General features: G+C 45.0%; 1 protein-coding gene across 5 annotated transcripts in view; it reads right to left on the reverse strand.

Annotated features, from left to right (window-relative positions):
* Positions 1-19,980, reverse strand: part of fat3a (FAT atypical cadherin 3a) — a 249,990-nt gene that overhangs the window by 33,188 nt on the left and 196,822 nt on the right. For all 5 annotated transcript variants that reach the window (XM_083773881.1, XM_083773878.1, XM_083773880.1 and 2 more), the window contains exons 14-23: positions 16,608-16,804; positions 16,117-16,270; positions 15,495-15,728; positions 10,698-11,090; positions 10,125-10,339; positions 9,252-9,389; positions 4,664-4,807; positions 3,655-3,852; positions 1,586-1,798; positions 1,042-1,284 (exon numbers count right to left, since the gene is read on the reverse strand). In XM_083773881.1, the coding sequence (XP_083630007.1) occupies positions 1,042-1,284; positions 1,586-1,798; positions 3,655-3,852; positions 4,664-4,807; positions 9,252-9,389; positions 10,125-10,339; positions 10,698-11,090; positions 15,495-15,728; positions 16,117-16,270; positions 16,608-16,804 (2,129 nt within the window). The remainder of the gene's footprint in view (positions 1-1,041; positions 1,285-1,585; positions 1,799-3,654; positions 3,853-4,663; positions 4,808-9,251; positions 9,390-10,124; positions 10,340-10,697; positions 11,091-15,494; positions 15,729-16,116; positions 16,271-16,607; positions 16,805-19,980) is intronic.

Below are 19,980 nucleotides of genomic sequence, written 5' to 3' on the forward strand. Positions count from 1 at the left end.
CTGTGACTGGCAAATCCCATTGACATATATGGGATTTGCAGGGTCTTACATCACAATCTGCCGGCAAATCAGAGCACCTGTTTGAGCCAGAAAACCCCAGATCACAGAAAAAAATGTTTTTTGGGTGCAATTGAGATTAGAAAACCTTTAACCCTCTAACACCCAGCGTTGCTTTTTAGCAACAATTTTATTTTATTTAATTACTAAATTGTTATATTTTTTTTCTGTTCTTTTTTCACCTAAATGTCATCAGTGATGTTCATTGCAATGCCATTTCAATGACATTGGTCATGATATTTGCATATAAATACCCCCCACAGAGGCTGAAATTCACACAAATTAAAAATGTCTGGACTCTGTGCGATTTTGAACATTTTTTAACCTAAGACTTTTGACCTTTACCCCAATAAAAAATAAGAACAATTCCAAAACCTTTTTTTTAATGTCACAATCCCTTTAAAAGTATCAATACTGCAGTGTGGAAATACTCTGTTCACAAACCCATCCACCAGTGAGCTAGGTCTTTTTCAAAAGATATTTAGATTTGTATTATCGTGACATTGCAACTTTTCAGGACTAGAAAGCCTGCAGTTTCTATTAACTTGGATTCCCCATCGATGATGTCACTGGTGGACGGGTTTCTGAACTGCCCACAGCCCCTCCTATGAGACGCAGACTGAGTAGAAAAGAACATTTGCGGCATTTTATCATGAACATTAGCCCATTCTGACCGGGCACCCATTTTGGTGTCAGCATCATGTTATGCTTTAGCTATTGAAAAATAGCAGATCTACAAGCTCATATCGCGCCACCGAGTGGCGCGATACAAGCTTGTAGGTCTGCTATTTTTGAAAAATCGAAGAGCGACTGACATTTTTAGAATCTGATCTCAGGTCAGAATGGGTTCATCAGACCAGTGTGTGTCCGGCGGAAACCTCGTATGAATCTGATCTCAGGTCAGAATGGGTTATATGAAGGCAGGTTGAAAAGGGATGAAGTGGTCCTATAAATGCACTTGGTGTTACTTCCCCGCCCACTGACCTTGAGCACGTTCCGGAGGTGCGTGGCCACGAAGTCGTGCGGCGACACGCTCTCGAAGCGCACCGTCACCGCCTCGCGCAGCATCTCCGCCGAGGCCTGCCGCACGTGCACGCTCACGGGCACCGGCACGGCGAAGCGGCCGTCGCTCACGCTGGCGTTGAGCGCGTAGCGGCCCGCGTCCAGCCCGCCCAGCGCGATGATCTTGCCGTCGCGCGGAGAGATCTTGAAGAGGCTACGCTGGGCCTGGGTGGGGGGGACGGGGACGGCAAGGTTATTATAATTAACTAAAACTAACGAAATAACGAAAAAAAATTAAAATCAATAAAATAAAAAACCAATCTCCATATATATACTGTAGGAATAAAGGGACACAGAGAGCCAGATACAGAACTCTCCATATATGGGCATAAAAGGGACACAGACAGTATAGGTGGTATTGCATAGCTGGGCGGGGCATGGATCTCCAACTTCCATCGTTACGGAGTCAGTACTCAAAACTAAAATAATAAAATAAATAAAAATAAAATCCCAAACCAATCCTAACCTGTGCGGGCGGGGCGTGGCCGTAGGTCAGCGCGTCGTAGGGGTCGGCGTCCGTGGCGTGCAGCTGTCCGATCACGCCGCCGGGGAACTCGTCCTCCATGGTGACGATGTGCACCTCCAGAGGCAGCGCCACGGGGCGGTGGAGGCTCTCCTCGATGACGCGCACCGTCAGCGTGGAGGCCGACGAGAGACGCGGCTTACCGGAGTCCATCACCTGGGCAGGAGGAGGGGAGGGGAGGAGGGGGGTTAATCTACCGCAGTGGCTTTCAACATTTTTCATATCAAGGCCCATTATTTATTCGTCATTTGAGCCACAGACCGCCATTTGATGACATAAGCTTCTCAGAACCAAAACGAAAGAATATTTTGTTGTCGTTGGATAAGATCATGGCCACAATTCCATGCTGTATTGATGTTGCTACCATTTTTTTTTTCTTTTAGTTTTTTTTGTTTTTTTTTTGTTTTTAACAAGATTTATTTATGTCTATTTTTAAGTGGTGCAACCACTTCTACATCCAGCAATGTCCGCATGTATCATGTATCATGTATCATGAGCACGAGTGGTGTGCGCATGCGTGAAATTGGAACGAGAGAAGTATGTGACATGGCTGCCACCTGCTGGACGCAAACGATACAGAGAAGAAATTGGAACGATACAGAGAAGAAATTGGAATGATACAAATTGGAACGATACAGAGAACCAATAGACGGGAGTTGCACCACTTGGTTCACACTGGTGTGATTTTTTTCCTTTTACAAAGAAGTATTTTTCAAAACAATTTACATATATTCCCCCCCCCCCCCCACATCCTCATGGCAGCACAAATACAAACAAAATCTTATCACAAAATGATTTGACAATAAATACAGAACAAAAATAATAATGACAAAACGAAAAATAAAACGAAAATAAAACACATTACATACAGTTAAACAAAACACATTACATACAGTTAAACAAACAAATGCACAGTTCCCTACCCCCACCCCACAGCTGACTTCTCCAATTAACCACTATACATCCAAAGCCTCTTCAATATCACCTCGCTTAATGAAGTCCAAGAACTTCTCCCATATCTTATAGAATACCGCAGGTTTCTTCCTAATTACATATGTTAGTTTCTCATGTGCCAAACTGGTTGTTAAGTTCCTCAGCCAAAAGCCGATCGTAGGGGCATTGACATTCTTCCAACATAGCGCAATTGAGCGTCTGGCCTGTAACAGGCAAAGGTCGGTCATTCTTTTTTCATTACTATTTAGTGTACAATTTAATGGATAAATACTGAGTATACATAATTTAGGACAAAGAGGAACTGGACCTGATGTAATCTGAGAGACATAATGGACCACAGACCTCCAGAATGTTTTAATCTCCTCACATTCCCATAAGCAGTGGAACAGTGTACCTTTATGTTCCCCACATTTATAACATAAATCAGGAATGTTTGGATCAAATTTATTTACTTTCTCCGGGGTTATGTAAATTCTCATTATCCAATTATACTGAATTAGTCTTAATCTAGTATTGATAGTTTGTGTTTGTGCCTTTGAACATATTAAACCCCAATCAATTTCTGAGATTTCCACTTGAAGGTCCTGTGTCCATTTCTGTCTTATTTTCTCCGAGTCATCTTTATGAAACCCTTCTAGTATTTTGTATTTTTGACACGTATAATAAGTAATAATAAAGTTTCTGATTTGCAAGTATTTAAAGAAGTGGTTTTGCGGTACCTCATATCTCCTCCTCAGCCCCTCAAACGACATTAGATTGCCATTCTCGTATAGATCCACCACTTTCTTTAAGCCTTTATTGAACCATAATTTAAATCCCAGATCCCTTCTAGCTGGAATAAAAATGTTAATTTCCCCAAATCGGTGCAAAGCAGGACAGCTCTGGGGTATTTCCCATGAATTTATGGATTTCAAACCATATATTTATAGTAATGTTGCTACCATTTAATTAGGAGACATAACGGGCAAACGTGTTGATCAAAATAACTGTCCATCTGAATAACAATTCAGACAGACAGACAGACAGACAGACAGACAGACAGACAGACAGACTCTCACCTGGATGCGAATAACGTATTGGCTGGCCAGGTCCCTCCTGAACACCTGATTGGCTAACAGCGTGCCGTCTTGCTCCAACACGAACTCTCCGCCTTCGTTCCCAGACAGGATGTGGAAGTCGAAGGGCGGGCCATTGTGGGAGGAGTCCTGGTCGATGACGACGAGCTGGACGATGCTGGTTCCAATCGGCTTGTTCTCCTGAAATAGCATAATAATAATAATTAATAATAATAATAATAATAGGGCGGAGGAAGAACTGTGTGGAAATGTCGCTCTGCTAGGTGTCATCAAGGGAACCACTGATATAGCAAACAGGTGTAGAAGACATTTTTTGGAATCGGCCTCAGGTCTTAATGGATTGTGCCAATGGTGAACCAGAGGTGGTAGAAATAAAATGTTAAATCATTACCAATGAAAATATATTTTTTTTTCTTAAATGGATTGATCCAGATCTTGATTCTGATGACATCACCACCCGTGGACCACTTTTTGAGGCTAATTATTCAGAAGACTTCAGACCACAGAAAATCTAATGAATATTCAAAGGTTTTCTGGGTGCAATTGAGGTCAGGAAAAAAGTAATAGGGTTAGGCTATTTTCGCTAGATTTCTGAGCAATTAAAATCTCGTCCCTGGCCCTGACTACCCAATTATTTATTACAAAAAAAAACTAACACAAAGATGAATAATAACAATAACAATAATAAAAACTAAACCAAATCTAAGCCTTCACACAACAAATCAAAACTAAACAGAAATTGGAAACAAAAAGTTATAATTAAATGGAAATTAAAATGAAAATGAGGCTCTAAACAACCTGGGCCCTGACCTGTAATGAAAATGAAACTCTAAACAACCTGGGCCCTGACCTGTAATGAAAATGAAGCTCTAAACAACCTGGGCCCTGACCTGTAATTAAAATGAAGCTCTAAACAACCTGGGCCCTGACCTGTATGACGGTGGTTTATAATGAAAATGAAACTCTAAACAACCTGGGCCCTGAGTCTGACCTGTATGACGGTGGTGAGGTTGACCGGGGAGAAGGTGGGCGGGTTGTCGTTGATGTCAGAGATGTCTATGTTGACCATGACGGTGGAGGACATGGACGGGACGCCACTGTCCAGAGCTCGGACCGCTAAGGAGTAACCAGAGACCTGGAGGGAGGGAGGGAGGGAGAGACGCCTTTAACCCATTCTGACCTGAGATCAGATTCATACAAGGTTTCCGCCGGACACACACTGGTCTGATGAACCCATTCTGACCTGAGATCAGATTCTAAAAATGTCAGTCGTTCTTCGATTTTTTCAAAAATAGCAGACCTACAAGCTCGTATCGCGCCACTCGGTGGCGCGATATGAGCTTGTAGATCTGCTATTTTTAAATAGCTAAAGCATAACATGATGCTGACACCAAAATGGGTGCCCGGTCAGAATGGGTTAAAGATGCTGTGTCCCCTAAAACATGATTATCAGGTACTATGATTATACTAGGAGGAAGATTTTTTGTTGTTGTTATTACTAGCCCTTACCCGTTGTGAGATATTCCAACCACACCTGGGGGTCTATTAGAGTAATGCTAACTCCATAGACACATTACAAAACGTACAAAAAGATCACGGCAGTCCATCTTTAAATGGAAACAAGGGAACATGACATGAACATAACATGCTCTACATGACAATAAAAGATCTATGCGGTTCAGTCATCTAAAGTGCTCTTGGTATTGGAGAATAAAAATACTATACCGTAGAAAATAAGATAGGATCGTATGAAACCGTACGCGTTCATACACAAGACACAGAAACCCCCTGTCGTGGATAACAGCAAAATTAATAAAATGTTAATTCTAAAGAGATTATTCAGCCTGTACTTGTTTAAAGGACACCGTCTCGCTTGGCTTATTTTCCCTTTTTAACACCCACCACATGATCTTTATTAATATGGCTAAACCCTTCCAAATGCCATATTTTAACTCCCCTCCACAGTAAGTTACTTTATTATGGATAATTTTACGGCTGATGTAATGGGATATAGAAAATCAAAAACGCGACAATTTCCATGCAAATCAACTCGGTCACACCTAGAGCCACGGTGGCACACGCTAATGGAGCATTTATCACAGAATAATGTCATGCTCCTGCACTGCAACACTTCGGACGGAAGTCAGTTGCTCATAATGCCTTTTGATTGCTTTTGAGCACATTTTCTGGAGGAAACCAAAAAAAGACGTTTGTGAGCACAGTATGCCGACGGCTCATTGGTATGGTTAATTTGAAGTTGTCACATAAAAGCAAATCGAGCAGAGTTAAAAATAAATCTGTTGGTATGTGACTGTCAAATACGTCGGTGGGACACTGCAAGTATATCCACACACACGCACACACACGCACACACACACACACACACACACACACCGTACTCCCTGGCTGCGCACATTGCTCACCTCTCTCTCTGTAAACTAGCTGCGGGGTATGTTTTTTTCTTTCTGTGCCTCCTTTATATTGCCGAATAATAAAAGTAGACGCACTCGAGGAAATGAAAACCAAACAATAAAATCGGCGCGGTGTGCCTCTGGGAGATGAAACAGTAAACCAGAGAAACTCATGACCAGCTTAGAAAGAAGAAGGAATCATTTTGAATATCGCCGTTCTGTATTGGTTGACGAGAGAAGGGATCGCAAGCAAACACATGCATCCACACGTACACGCCTGCTGTAAACACAGGCTTCGATCCGGCATGAGGTTGTGCTGTGCACGCACGCACGCACACACGTGCACACACAGAAGAGCAAGCTTTCCCAACAACAAGCGCTGTAGTGGATCCCAATGGGTATATTATGAAAGGCTAAGAGGGCTTTCAAGGCAGGCCAGGGGACACTGAGGGTGCACCTGCACTGGGAGATGGCTGGCTCAGACAGAGCTGAAGGTGGAGGCCGGGGTGGCACTGTGGCTACAGACGGTTATAGATAGATCGATACATCTCTTATTGTCATTGCTTACACGAAACAACACAATTCAGTTCAGCGCTTCACCACTGGCATACCAATAAACATGCTGTGAAAATAAATAAATAATATCAAAGTCCAAGTCTGGTACAGTACACTTATGTATAATAGCCTACCTTAGAGGACTATATAGGCTAGGCTAAAGGCCAACATGAGCTAGGTAACTTGTCAACATATTTTTTCTTTGTTAACAACATAGCAATTCATATTAAAATGGCCTGGCTTTTTATCGTCTCTCTGTACCATCTGTCGATAAGACTGTATATCATTATTCATATATGCACTAGTGATAGATCCATTGTAATAGATGTACCGTTTGTTGACTCTGTACACTTATCCAGAGATACAGTGCAGAACAGATGTCGAGACCAGCAGCTCAGTATTTAGATTGTTGTTTATTTAATATGTATTTTGACTAACTCTTCACCCTGTTAACAACATAACAATTAATCTTATCGTCTCTCTGTACCATCTGTCTGAATCTTTGTTACTTGTTGCTACTGTCTGAAGCTTGAGAATGAGACCTGTATAAATAAGGGTTAAATAGAAGGAAAGACCATATGCTCAGTGTCGATAAGACTGTATATCATTATTCATATATGCACTAGCGATAGATGTATTGTAAATAATATATGTACTGTTTGTTGACTCATATCCAGAGATACAGTGCAGAACAGATGTCTGAGACCAGCAGCTCAGTATTTAGATTTTTGTTTGACTAACTCTTCACCCTGCGTGGGTTTAACTCTCACTGCTGCTGTGACACACGACCTTCCCTCCAGGAGCAATTAAACTTTACCTTATTCTTTAGCTTGTGCGCACGCACACACACACGCACACACGCGCACACACACACACATACACACACAGAGGGGGGATGCTGCTCTCTGTCTGATAACCCCCAAACACACTTCTTTCATCAGCCTATGCTTTGATCTCGTTCTCTTTCTGAGCACGCTCACACCCGTTTGCACCGCGGTGGCATCACGGCGTGCACTCACTCGTGTGTGTGTGTGTGTGTGTGTGTGTGTGTGTGTGTGTGTGTGTGTGTGTGAGTGTGTGTGTGTGTGTGTGTGTGTGTGTGTGTGTGCGCATCACGACGTGCACTCATGAATTCTTTAGGACGGGAATCCAAACACATCTGAAAACTTCAAGCACTCTGCAGAAAGAAAACAGGTTGGGGAATTTAAAAGAGCTGGTGGTCAGAATGTATTACTGTGTGTGCGTGTGCGTGTGCGTGTGTGTCTGTGTGTGTGTGTGCGTTTCATGTAAATCTGCTATTGAAGTATGCTTAGCTGTAACCCTGCAAATGTCCTCCTCATAACGGAAAGGAAATCGCTGCGAAGTGCTAGGTTAAACTCCAACAGTGATTTCATCAATACAGGCCTATTAATGTTGTCTCACTTCTGTAGATACAGTCTATCGGGAGAGAGAGGGGGAGAGAGAGACTTTGTCTGATATCGTTCACTCATTCAGCAATCCGTATATACTAGGAGTTTCATGTCGGGCCCTATAGTGAACTTATTGGAAAAATAACCCTAACCCTAACAGAATGCAGTTGAGGTTTGCTCAGGGACCCATCGACGAATTACCAGGGCTGGGAATCGAACCCGGGACCTTCTGCTTCCCAGGCGGAATCTCTACCTATTCAGCTAAATGTTTGTTTCGGTGCAAAATGATGTTGATCTTTTCAAGACGTATTGTTGTGCGATAGGATGAGCAGTGGTGTGCACAGACATGTGGAGGGGCAGGTGCACAAGTGGAAAAAAGGGCACCTTGTGCAGCGCGTTGGAACCAGCCAACTAGATTTTGGGGCATGAATAATATATTAGAAGTTATTTTTTTAATAAAGAATTGAGAATTGATCAATGGGGGGTCTATCTGTGCACACCACTGAAGATGAGTCCACTGTAGTAGTCCAGGCTGTAATGATTATGCTGTCTGTATACATTCAGATATCTCAGCATTCATAATTTGTTGCATGCTGTATTTATTGCACACCTAAAATTAGCAGATCTACAAGCACACAGCGGTGTTGCGCTGAAATACGCTGTGGGGTTGAAGCTAGGTCTGTGCGCGACACGCCGACACCAGCGCGCAACTAAGAATAACAGGCATGTCTACCGTGAGAACAAAACAGCTCAGTGGCCTTGTGGTTAGAGTGTCCGCCCTGAGACTGGGAGGTCGGGGTTCAATCCCCGGCCGGGTCAAACCAAAGACTCTAAAAAATGGGACCCAGTGTCTCCCTGCTTGACACTCAGCATCAAGGGTTGGATTGGGGGTAAGTCCCTGCGACATACTAGCGTCATATCCAGGGGGGTGTACTTACTTGTACATCAAGCTGCCTCACACTACAGAAACAGGAGATAGGCTCCTGCCCTATAAGCCTCATGGCTCGGCAAGGCTACATAATTTTACAGTGAGAACAAAAATGTCATCATCACAAGGACATTGACGATAATTCCTGAAAATGAGGTCATGGTGCAAGTGTGTGTGAGTGTGCGTGTGTGTGTGTGTGTGTGTGTGTGTGTGTGTGTGTGTGTGTGTGTGTGTGTGTGCGTGTGCGTGTGCGTGTGCATGTGTGTGTTTCCTTACTGTCTCGCGGTCCAGCTGCTTGTTAACCTTGATCATGCCGCTGAGCGGGTCGATGAAGAACTGGTTGTCTCTGTCTCCGCTGACGATAGAATAGAGGATGGCGCCGTTCACCTGACTGTCCACATCCTCCGCCGTTAGCTACAGAACACACACACACACACACGCAGAAAATACCCCGCATAATCATTATCAGGCTCATGGCATCTGCAGTGATGCATCAAAAGCATATGTGCCCTGGTAGCTCAGTCTGTAGAGCTCACTCTCCTTTTAGGTTCTGGGTCACTCTGACACCAGGCACCGCCGACTCAGCATTCGAGTAGCACGATAACTAGCTGTAACTAAGACCAAGCACAGGATCTGAATCTCCCTGTGCCTCGTTAACGGCCAGGCTACAGTGGGGAAGGAAAGGAAACGTATGCAACTATAGGTGGCTGCCCTGACAATTTGTCCGTCCCGCGGTGGGGTTCCGTAATTTACTGTTTTTATTTTTCCTCTTAAGGTGAGGCGAAGGGCTGCATAGTCCCTGCGGACACAGAAGGTTTTAATAGCTTTACACGAGATATCTCGAGGTTGGCATGGAACAAGTTAACACAATCGGATTAGACTAGATTACGCGTGGCGAGCCTTTCTTTCTGATCCGTAAACAGGGAAGTGAACGGCAGCGTGTATGTGCGAAAAGCAAGGAGTACATTGCAGAAGGATAGGCCAAAAAAAGAAGAAACCTAATGTATTTTCTTCCGTTTGATATCAATAAAAAAGTGCTAGGACGTGTGTACACGTCATCGCAATCAGTCGGTTGGATTAGCTACGACGTTTCCACCCGTCGTACGGTCTGAACGTGTTAACGTGCAGAAAATGAACACCGGAACTCACCTTGACCACAGACTCTCCGATGGCGGCGTCCTCCGACACCATGGCGGTGTAGAGGTCGCGGCTGAACACGGGCGCGTTGTCGTTGATGTCCGTCAGGTTGACGTTGACCGTGGTGACGGCGCTGAGGGGCGGGCTGCCGCCGTCACGCGCCTCCACCGTCAGGAAGTAGTCCTTGCACATCTCGTAGTCCAGATGCTTCGACACCGAGATGGCACCTGGGGGAGAACACGCCGGCTTCAGACACAGGCCGGTACACAAAGTATTTTTCACGCACCGTCAAGGTTGCTACTGTAAGTCTGGGTTGCTTCCAGCACCTGGCAGTTTTAATTAACCTATTTAGGACTGAGGCTGACTCTACCAAAATGTTTGGTAGAGTCCTAAAAGTTTTCTATCAGTGGTGCTCCACCTTTTTCATGTCAAGGACCCCCAGAATTTGATGTATTTGGCTGCGTACCCCCATCTGAAAATATGACGTTTGCATTGGAGTGCATTGGAGTGCATTGGAGTGGTTCAGCAACCACTCAACAATCATTAGCCCGCCCCACGCCCCCACACGCCCCCACACACACTCACCAGACAGCGGGTGTATTTGGAACTTCCCGTGCTCGTTGCCTGAACGGATGGTGTACGTGATCTCGGCGTTGGTCCCGATGTCCTTGCTGGCCGCGTACACCCTCAGCACCTCCGTGCCCAGGCCCACGTCCTCGGGCACCGTGGCCAGCTGGTCGCGGCGCTCGAACACCGGAGGGTTGTCGTTGATGTCCAGCACGGTGACGGTGACGTTCACCAGGGACGAGAGGCGCAGCGGCGAGCCCTGGTCGGAGGCCCGCACCGTGATCTGATAGGCCGGCTGCACCTCGCGGTCCAGCACGCGCTCCAGGGCGATGACGCCGGAGGACTTGTCGATGGAGAAGGAGCCACCCGCGGAGTCCTCCAGAGAGTAGGTCACCTTGCGGCTGGGGCCGGCTGGAAGAGAAGAGTGGAAGGGAAACTAATTCACCCATTCTGACCTGAGATCAGATTCATACAAGGTTTCCACTGGACACACACTGGTCTGATGAACCCATTCTGACCTGAGATCGGATTCTAGAAATGTCAGTCGCTCTTCGATTTTTCAAAAATAGCAGACCTACAAGCTCGTATCGCGCCACTCGGTGGCGCGATATGAGCTTGTAGATCTGCTATTTTTCAATAGCTAAAGCATAACATGATGCTGACACCAAAATGGGTGCCCGTTCTGAATGGGTTAAATATGGGCTCTTGTGACGCGTTTGTGCCATCGCGGCGGCTGAGCCACTAAAGTGCGCCGCTTACCACACAGTCACAGAGACCCAACCGCAAAAACTCATGGGTTTTATCCACTAATCCTCTGTCTCTTCTGACTGAGCAGGTTTCAGATGTTATCTCCATATTTAATGTCCGTAATCAGCCGTTATATAAACACCCTTCAATGCAGCTAGTATGGACACTTCCACATACTGACAGCCATTGTCCGACGTGGCGTTGGTTGCGTTGTCCTACTATTACTAACCGGCCATGTATACAGTTTCTCTTCCGCATGTCCTGGTCGCCTACTGGCGGTAGACAGTATGTGGAAAATGTCCATATACTTGCTGCATTGAAGAACATACTGGTGGTGATTATAGGTTGATAACATTCGAAGCGGGCGTCTGACTTCTATTGCCCATAAAAAAATAGAAAGGGGGTAACAAATCTTTAGACATGGATAAAAAAAAACAGATTTGGGCTCAAAAGACAAACTCAGGCCCAACACGAAGTCACGAACCATAAAAGGTCAGGTGCAAATTGCAGACTCTGACCACAGAGTCTGCAATTTGGCTTCAGGCAACGGCCAATGCCTCATTAAACCCCAGTACCCTTAGTACAGTTGAAGTTTGTGCTAAATTACTTTTTGGTGGAGAGAGAGGCTTCTTCAGAGGCAATCACACACCACCGTGCTCACCTCATGACTATTCATCAAGCACTGTGCCAGAAAACTAGATGATCAAAACCTGCCATTTTGGGCGGGACCCCCTTTTGTTAGCATTTAGCTTTAGCTATTTTTGAAAAATCTAAGAACGACTGACATAGAAACATAGCTTTTTCAGAAAACTGTCAGGATGTAGAAGACATTTTTTGAATCTGATCTCAGGTCAAAATGGGTTAAATATAGTTTTTTTGTTAGAGACGTAGGCATTATAGACAGATGGTTCTTCCACGCAGGAAGACGTTCTGCAGAAGAGCAAAAGGGACACAGTGTTTCAGACAGCTGCAGAAGGGAACTGTGAGGAACCCGTGCGACTAATCAAAACACTGCCCCCATCTGCCTGCAGATACCTACAATTATTTCTAATTGGTGGTGTTGCTTGCCAAAAAAAAGAGCTGATCAACAATGCATCGTGTTGTTAGCTTGTAGATCTGTTCTTTTTTGTCGAGTGGTGTCATCTTCATGCATGCGATGGAGAACAAATGAAGCATTATACAGCGGCAAGGCAATAGAGAAACGTTTAAAGGATACATCTAAAGAAAGACGTTATGCACTAAAGCAGACAGGAGGTTGTCTCCAGTTCACCATTAAAACGGCATCATTTTTGGGAACTTTTGCTTCCTCTCATCCTTTCCCATATTCAAAAAGTCATTTGACTACTGAACAGTTCCCTCTTACAAACGCTGTGAACTTCTACTGAACTCTCCACCGCCAAATTGGAATCGCTTTTGTCCATAAAAGAGAAAGGTTGAACCAAATGCACATGCCATAGAAAAGATATTTCCTACAGTTTCCTCATTCTTTGAGGATTCTGATTCTGATTCTTGAAGGCTGCCACCCACAATTTACCCAGCCCTGGGTAGGACATCTGGGCTGACGGAGATATGCAATCCCCACATTAAATGATTTGCAGGTGTCTGTAGACTTGCATTGTCTGGACTGATAATGATCTTCATTTGAATGCTTTCTGCAACAGTTGGAGTTGGACCAATAATAGACTATATTCTGTTTGCTTTGTGTTTTGTTTCATAACACTGATTGCTTTTTTTCTGCTAAATAGCTAGAATGGCAATGAATTTGAAAGATTGTTTAAATACCTCTATTATCAGTTTGACTGTTTTATACGCTTAACCCGCATTTTAATCAACCCCCCTTCACTGCCGAGATTGTTGTATTACCTTTAGAGCATACGCTGAATTATTTGGGCTTTTAATCCGCGAAAGTCGAGCGAAAAAAGCTTCCTCCGTTTGTTATGAACGATCGCACCACCCGCCATCTTGGTACACCCGGAAGACGCAGCACAGGAGCCTCCTCCATGAGGCGTTGAACCCCATTCGTTTGCATTGGCCTCAATTTCCCAGAAGCCCTAGCAGCCCACAGCATGTGACGATTTCCGGTTTCATCATCAAAACAAATGCTCATCATCAAAATCTATTTATTTATTACATTACGGCGGATTAAACACATAAAACAAAAGGCGGGTATGCCGTATATGGCAGCGACATTAACCTGGAGTAATCCATTCCCGGCACGGAAACTTATAATGCTTTGGTTTTCATTTGTATTGCCTGTGACTATGAGCAATACATGACAAAACTGTAGATGTGAAATGCACCTGACTAAGGTTGAGTTCAGACAGAGAATTGTAATGCAATTCATTTCGCAAGTCATACCCTTAACAAACATAGTCGTGAAATTCCCAAACTGGAATTTGATTAATTTGAGACACTGGGTTGAGACACCGGGTCTGTTGTAGGGCTGCAGGGCAATTGACCAGAAATATATCAAAGCCAATATTTAGAACCAATAACCTAACTTAATCTTTCTCATGTAGGTTAACTAAAAATCGAGAAAAAGATTATTCTTTTCATATATTCTTTTTTCAATTTCTTATATCAATGAATCGACAATAAATTATACAATCCATTAATTCCATTAGACTAATTGACTACTTAACCCCATATTCTACTTTGTTGACAATGGTGGAGTAAAAGAATAGTGAAAATAGCCAATCTACAAGCTCACAATTAACGTGTCGCACTGTGACACATATGAGCTTGTAGACATTCATCGTAATCGAGGCAAAAGTTTTAAATAGTGGTGATTGCTTTGAAGCCCCAGCTAGTCTGTTGTTGTTCTGGTCCTGACCAGACGAGTCACGGCCAGTCCAAACCCCAGCCAGCCCGCACTGTGTTAGCAGATGGACCCGGCCTTGGCAAATCAACAGCTAAACTGGAAGCAGATCGAGCCACGAGGTAAAGCCTTTTTATGGAACAGTTGCTGCTGATACAAAGCTGTGGATGTTCATAATATGCTCCTTTTCCCCCCGCGATTGTTATTATTTCAACATAGCTGACCCTGAAGGCCATTACAGTTCCATAATCAAAACCAGACAGTTTGGCTGTTCTTTTGGCCTCATGACAACTATTTAATGCTAATTCCACACAGCTGGATTAACAGCTGAAAACAGCAGTGGCTCTGCATGTGCGTCGGGGGAAGTCTGTTTATTGTCTGTGTACTTTTGGCAATAGTTGGACGGCCACACATAAGAGGTTGAGGGGTTGAGTCAAACAATGAATTGGCGCATGGCCTTCACAAGCAAGTCGGTCAATTAGCCAATCAGCATACGGTTGAGTAGGAGAGAGGACTTGAGGGATTGTAGCATTTTCCAACTAGAGAAGTAATCTGGTTGCTGTTGATTAGGCCTACAATTTATATATTTTAACCCGTTTAGACCGTAGGACGTGTTGGGTCAGGGTCAGGGTCTATGGCCTGGATGCATGTGTTTGTCTCACCTTCGTCAGGGTCTATGGCCTGGATGCGTGTGTTTGTCTCACCTTCGTCAGGGTCTATGGCCTGGATGCGTGTGTTTGTCTCACCTTCGTCAGGGTCTATGGCCTGGATGCGTGTGTTTGTCTCACCTTCGTCAGGGTCTATGGCCTGGATGCGTGTGTTTGTCTCACCTTCGTCAGGGTCTATGGCCTGGATGCGTGTGTTTGTCTCACCTTCGTCAGGGTCTATGGCCTGGATGCGTGTGTTTGTCTCACCTTCGTCAGGGTCTATGGCCTGGATGCGTGTGTTTGTCTCACCTTCGTCAGGGTCTATGGCCTGGATGCGTGTGTTTGTCTCACCTTCGTCAGGGTCTATGGCCTGGATGCGTGTGTTTGTCTCACCTTCGTCAGGGTCTATGGCCTGGATGCGTGTGTTTGTCTCACCTTCGTCAGGGTCTATGGCCTGGATGCGTGTGTTTGTCTCACCTTCGTCAGGGTCTATGGCCTGGATGCGTGTGTTTGTCTCACCTTCGTCAGGGTCTATGGCCTGGATGCGTGTGTTTGTCTCACCTTCGTCAGGGTCTATGGCCTGGATGCGTGTGTTTGTCTCACCTTCGTCAGGGTCTATGGCCTGGATGCGTGTGAGCAGGGCCTTGGGGGCCGTGTCCTCGTACACGCTGGCGGTGTAGTGCGGCAGCAGGAAGGCGGGGGGATTGTCGTTCACGTCCGCCAGCGTGAGACGCACGTCGGCGCGACAGAACAGACCGCCGCCGTCCGTCGCCCGGGCGACCAGCCGGTAGGCGGGGCTCCGCTCTCGGTCCAGAGCCACGGCCGTCTTCACCTCGCCTGGGGGGGGGGGAGGAAAGAGGCAGGTTGGGAAACAAACACACACACACACACAATCACTAATTTGGACTTAACGTTTTGAAAGCTTATGCTGTCTATGGGAACGCAGTTTGTTTTCTTTTTGGACCAAAACAAGCTTGATTCGCGGCTCATTTCTCTAAACGATATTATCCTCGGTTGAATTAAATAACATTCGCGGCCGGACCTGTGTTTTTTCACTTCCTGACTCGCAGTTTCCGGGCAAACCGGCTTTCAAACTAAGATGCTCTAACATTGAAGTGAACGGGTGGCAATCTGTGAGTTCCTTTTCAGCCACTAGATGGCAACGTTGCCGGATGAATGCGTTAATAACTCTATATTCTAGAGCTAGACAAAGCAGCATCCCTACCAGTGTCCAGGTCGATGCTGAAGTCCTCAGAGCCGGGGCCGCTTAACGTGTACTGGATCCAGGCACTGACTCCGACGTCAGCGTCTGTGGCCCCCACACTGAGCACCGCTCTGTTGACCTCGATATCTTCAGGTATGGAGGCAGTGTACAGGGGCTGTACACACACACACACACACACACACACACACACACACACAAAAGTATCTTGATCTTAGCCACTCAAGGATAAATGAAACATTGTCTTCTCTAGATAGATAATGTCCTTGAGCAAGACTCTGAACCCCTAATTGCTCCCGATGTGCAGGTTGGTGCCTTGCATGGTTTCCTCCGACATCGGTGCATGAACGTACAATGCACAATCTATGTAAAGCGCTTTGGATAAAACCAAAGACTGCATGACTGGACTTGGTGTCACCATGGTGGTTTCTGTCCTGGTGTAATGTTAAACAAGTTTGTGTGTGTGTGTCGTGAAGAGGTTCCTGACGTCTCACCTGGTCACAGACGGGGCTGTTGTCGTTGGTGTCCATGACGGTGACCTCGACCGTCGCACGCGTTACGAAGAGGCCATCGCTGGCGGTCACGTTGAGAACGTAGAGGTCGCGCTCCTCGCGGTCCAGAGGTCCCTTCACGTACATCTTCCACTCGCCCTGGACCAGGCCCAGTGCAAACACGCCTCGGAGGTTCCCACCTGCCACACACAAACACACACGCGATCGCGATCGCGCGCGCGCGCACACACACACACACACACACACACACACACACACACACACACACACACACACACACACACACACACACACACACACACACACACACACACACAGAGTGTGAAGAGAGAGAGTGTGAAAAAGACCAGATACAAACACAGATTCGACACATGCTGTAGCTCTACTTACTTACTGGCATATACAGCACATGACAGTTCAAACGTGAGGGGAATGAGTACCCATATCGTCCTAACCTGACTCCGCCAGATTGCGGAAGTATTGAGTTCACAAGTTCCCTCCTCCTACCTCAATCTGGTCTCTCTCTCAAGCAGAAACGATGAACCCAAACCAGCGGGGACAAAATCTTGAGTTGCAGTCTTCTTAGGTTGTGTTTACATGTGCGCTGTGGCACAGCTTCAATACGTCATCAGTCTCGCCTTGATCCCGCAATCGACCAGCGAAATCCGCTGGTTCGGTGTACATCCGCTCTTCCCTGAGAGAGTCCAGATGGAGGCAGGAGGAGGAACTCACTACTGCCACCATCTGGCGGAGTCAGCCATTAGTGCCCTCATTGCAACACAAGGCTTGAATCAGCCTTCTGTTCAGAATCGATCAGCTCTACATCATCAAGTCTTCATCAGTAACCTTTTCACCGCTCTAATGATTGATGAACTGGCTCCAGCTGAGACTGGAGTTGTCCCGATACCATTGTTTTCATACAATGAGTATGAGTACAAGTACTTCATTTGTAGTACTCGCCGATACCGAGTACCGGTACGAGTAACCACTTTTTTTCCCCCTTTTTTCTCATAGATGCAGATGGATCTACACTTGTCATTCATGCTTGATGAAGTTGAATGAGCTCTAATGAGTCTAATGACTATCTATTGAGTTCAGTGGTGGAAACATTTATTTTTACTTAAGTAAAAGTACCAATACTGCAAGATAGAAATATTCTGTCCGGAATTCATAATGTACAAAGTACAAAAGTATTGGTATCAAAATGTACTTTAAAGTACAAAAGTAGGAAGTACTCATTATATGCTGAATGTCCACTTTCACAAGTTTTCAACTGTAAAAAAAAAAAGAAAAAAAAAAGCAGATCTACAAGCTCACAATGCGTTGCATTGCGACACATTGTGAGCTTATAGATCGGCTATTTTCAAATGGCCGAAAAAAAAGTTTCGTACAATATTATTTGTCTCTGAGATGCAGTGGAGTAGAAGTAAAAGTATTGGAAATTGGAAATACTCAAGTAAAGTACAAACACCTCAACATGGTACTTATAAGCACAGTACTTAAGTACATGTACTTAGTTACTTTCCACCACCGATTGAGTTAGTAATTAGAACATGGTCAGGCTCGATGCGTGGTAGTTCGAGTTAGCTCCACCGCTAATCACCACCTGCCGTTCATTATCGTCATAGATCTGCAACACCTATGGATTAACAATAGGCAATCAGCTCGTTTGCCTCACATCAGTGGTCTAATCACCATCTTTGATTGAACACGGGGACCTTTTGAAACGGAGGACGTCAGATGATTTGCCGCTTTCACTGGCATCGTACGAGATAATAATAGCCAAGTAGTTTTTCAGGCCATTTACGTTATCATGCGTGTGTGCAAACTGTTTTGCTGGTTTGTTTGTTTTTATGTTTCTTATTTTTCTTTTACTATATATTTAACCTGTATTTTTACAGGTTATAATAAAAACAATAGATAAAAAAAAATCTATCCACTATTATAACGGCGAGTGTTAACACATTTTGGGCGGGAACCCCTTTTGGTGTTAGCATTATGTTATGCTTTAGCTATAGAAAAATAGCAGACCTACAAGCTCACGAGCTTGTAGATCTGCTATTTTTGAAGAATCGTGAAAAGTGACATGAAAGTGTTTGAGAACAACTGACATAGAAAAACATAGCTTTTTCCAGAAAACATTCAGGATTTAGAAGACATTTGCAGAATCGTTCCAAGGTCGAAATGGTTTAAATTCACCCTCTGGATTTGATGTATTCACTGTGGTTGCACGGAGCCGAGGGAGCCACTGAAGGGATAATACCAAATGGTCGGCTTCCATCAAGGTGTGAAAATATAGCCTCAGCTTTTAATAGAAGTGATGATATCTTGTAAACAGTGCAGCTTTGGCGTTAGAGATTACACCCAAACAAAATAAAACAACAACAATAAATTGAGCTTGCTGTCTCGGTCCCAACTTTTAAATCAAATAAAAAGATATATCTTTTCCTTTCACTGCACAATGTCTGCATCTTGTGTCAACGCCATGGAGCTTATCTTCTGACAGCAGGAAATATTTCTGTCCCATATCATGTCCCATTCTTGGTGCTTTTCTTTCGTATTATACTGAGCAAAGTCAAATAGTTATCTTTTTTTCTTCTTTCAGAGGTGAAAGGACGCGTTTCTCTATTTCTGACTCACACACTCATGGTGTCGCGGGGTTCACCGAGCTTCGGTCACATATAATGTACGTCTAACTTTCATTTTCAGACTCTCTCGCTGCGGAGCAGAGCAGCCACTCGGTTCTACATCCTCCTCCTTTCTCTTCTGCTGTCATCCATAAGGTCACACATCACTCACGATGCGTCTCCCATTCCCTCCATCTGTCTGTCTGGCTGCTGCTGCTCATTACACTGCCATTCAGAGGAGGATTTCCTGCCTATTAAAAGTCTGTCATTAGTTCTCTGTCCCCCCGTCTGCGTGATGTCTTTCCCCTCTCAGGTCATCCCTGCTTCATTATTACCTTCTCGCTTGTCAATTAGCCGAGGACAAATCAGCCGTGGCAGGCCTTTGATCAGCGTCCTCGTTATTAACACACCCGGCCCTCGGTTTTCCGTACAGCCTCCTACCCTACTTCCTCCAACCTTTGATATCCTTAAAAAAATCTGAAAAAAGATTATGTAATCATATCAAACATTTCACCCCTCCCTGAAATTAGAGAGAATTAAAGACGAATCCACCGAGGGTTCACCAGCTCAGTGGCCTTGTGGTTAGAGTGTCCGCCCTGAGACTGGGAGGTTGGGGTTCAATCCCCGGCCGGGTCATACCAAAGACTCTAAAAATGGGACCCAATGCCTCCCTGCTTGGCACTCAGCAACAAGGGTTGGATTGGGGGTAAGTCCCTGCGACATACTAG

Source organism: Protomyctophum parallelum (genome assembly GCF_964188405.1).
Source record: "Protomyctophum parallelum genome assembly, chromosome: 9".
NCBI classification, from domain to species: Eukaryota; Metazoa; Chordata; class Actinopteri; order Myctophiformes; family Myctophidae; genus Protomyctophum; species Protomyctophum parallelum.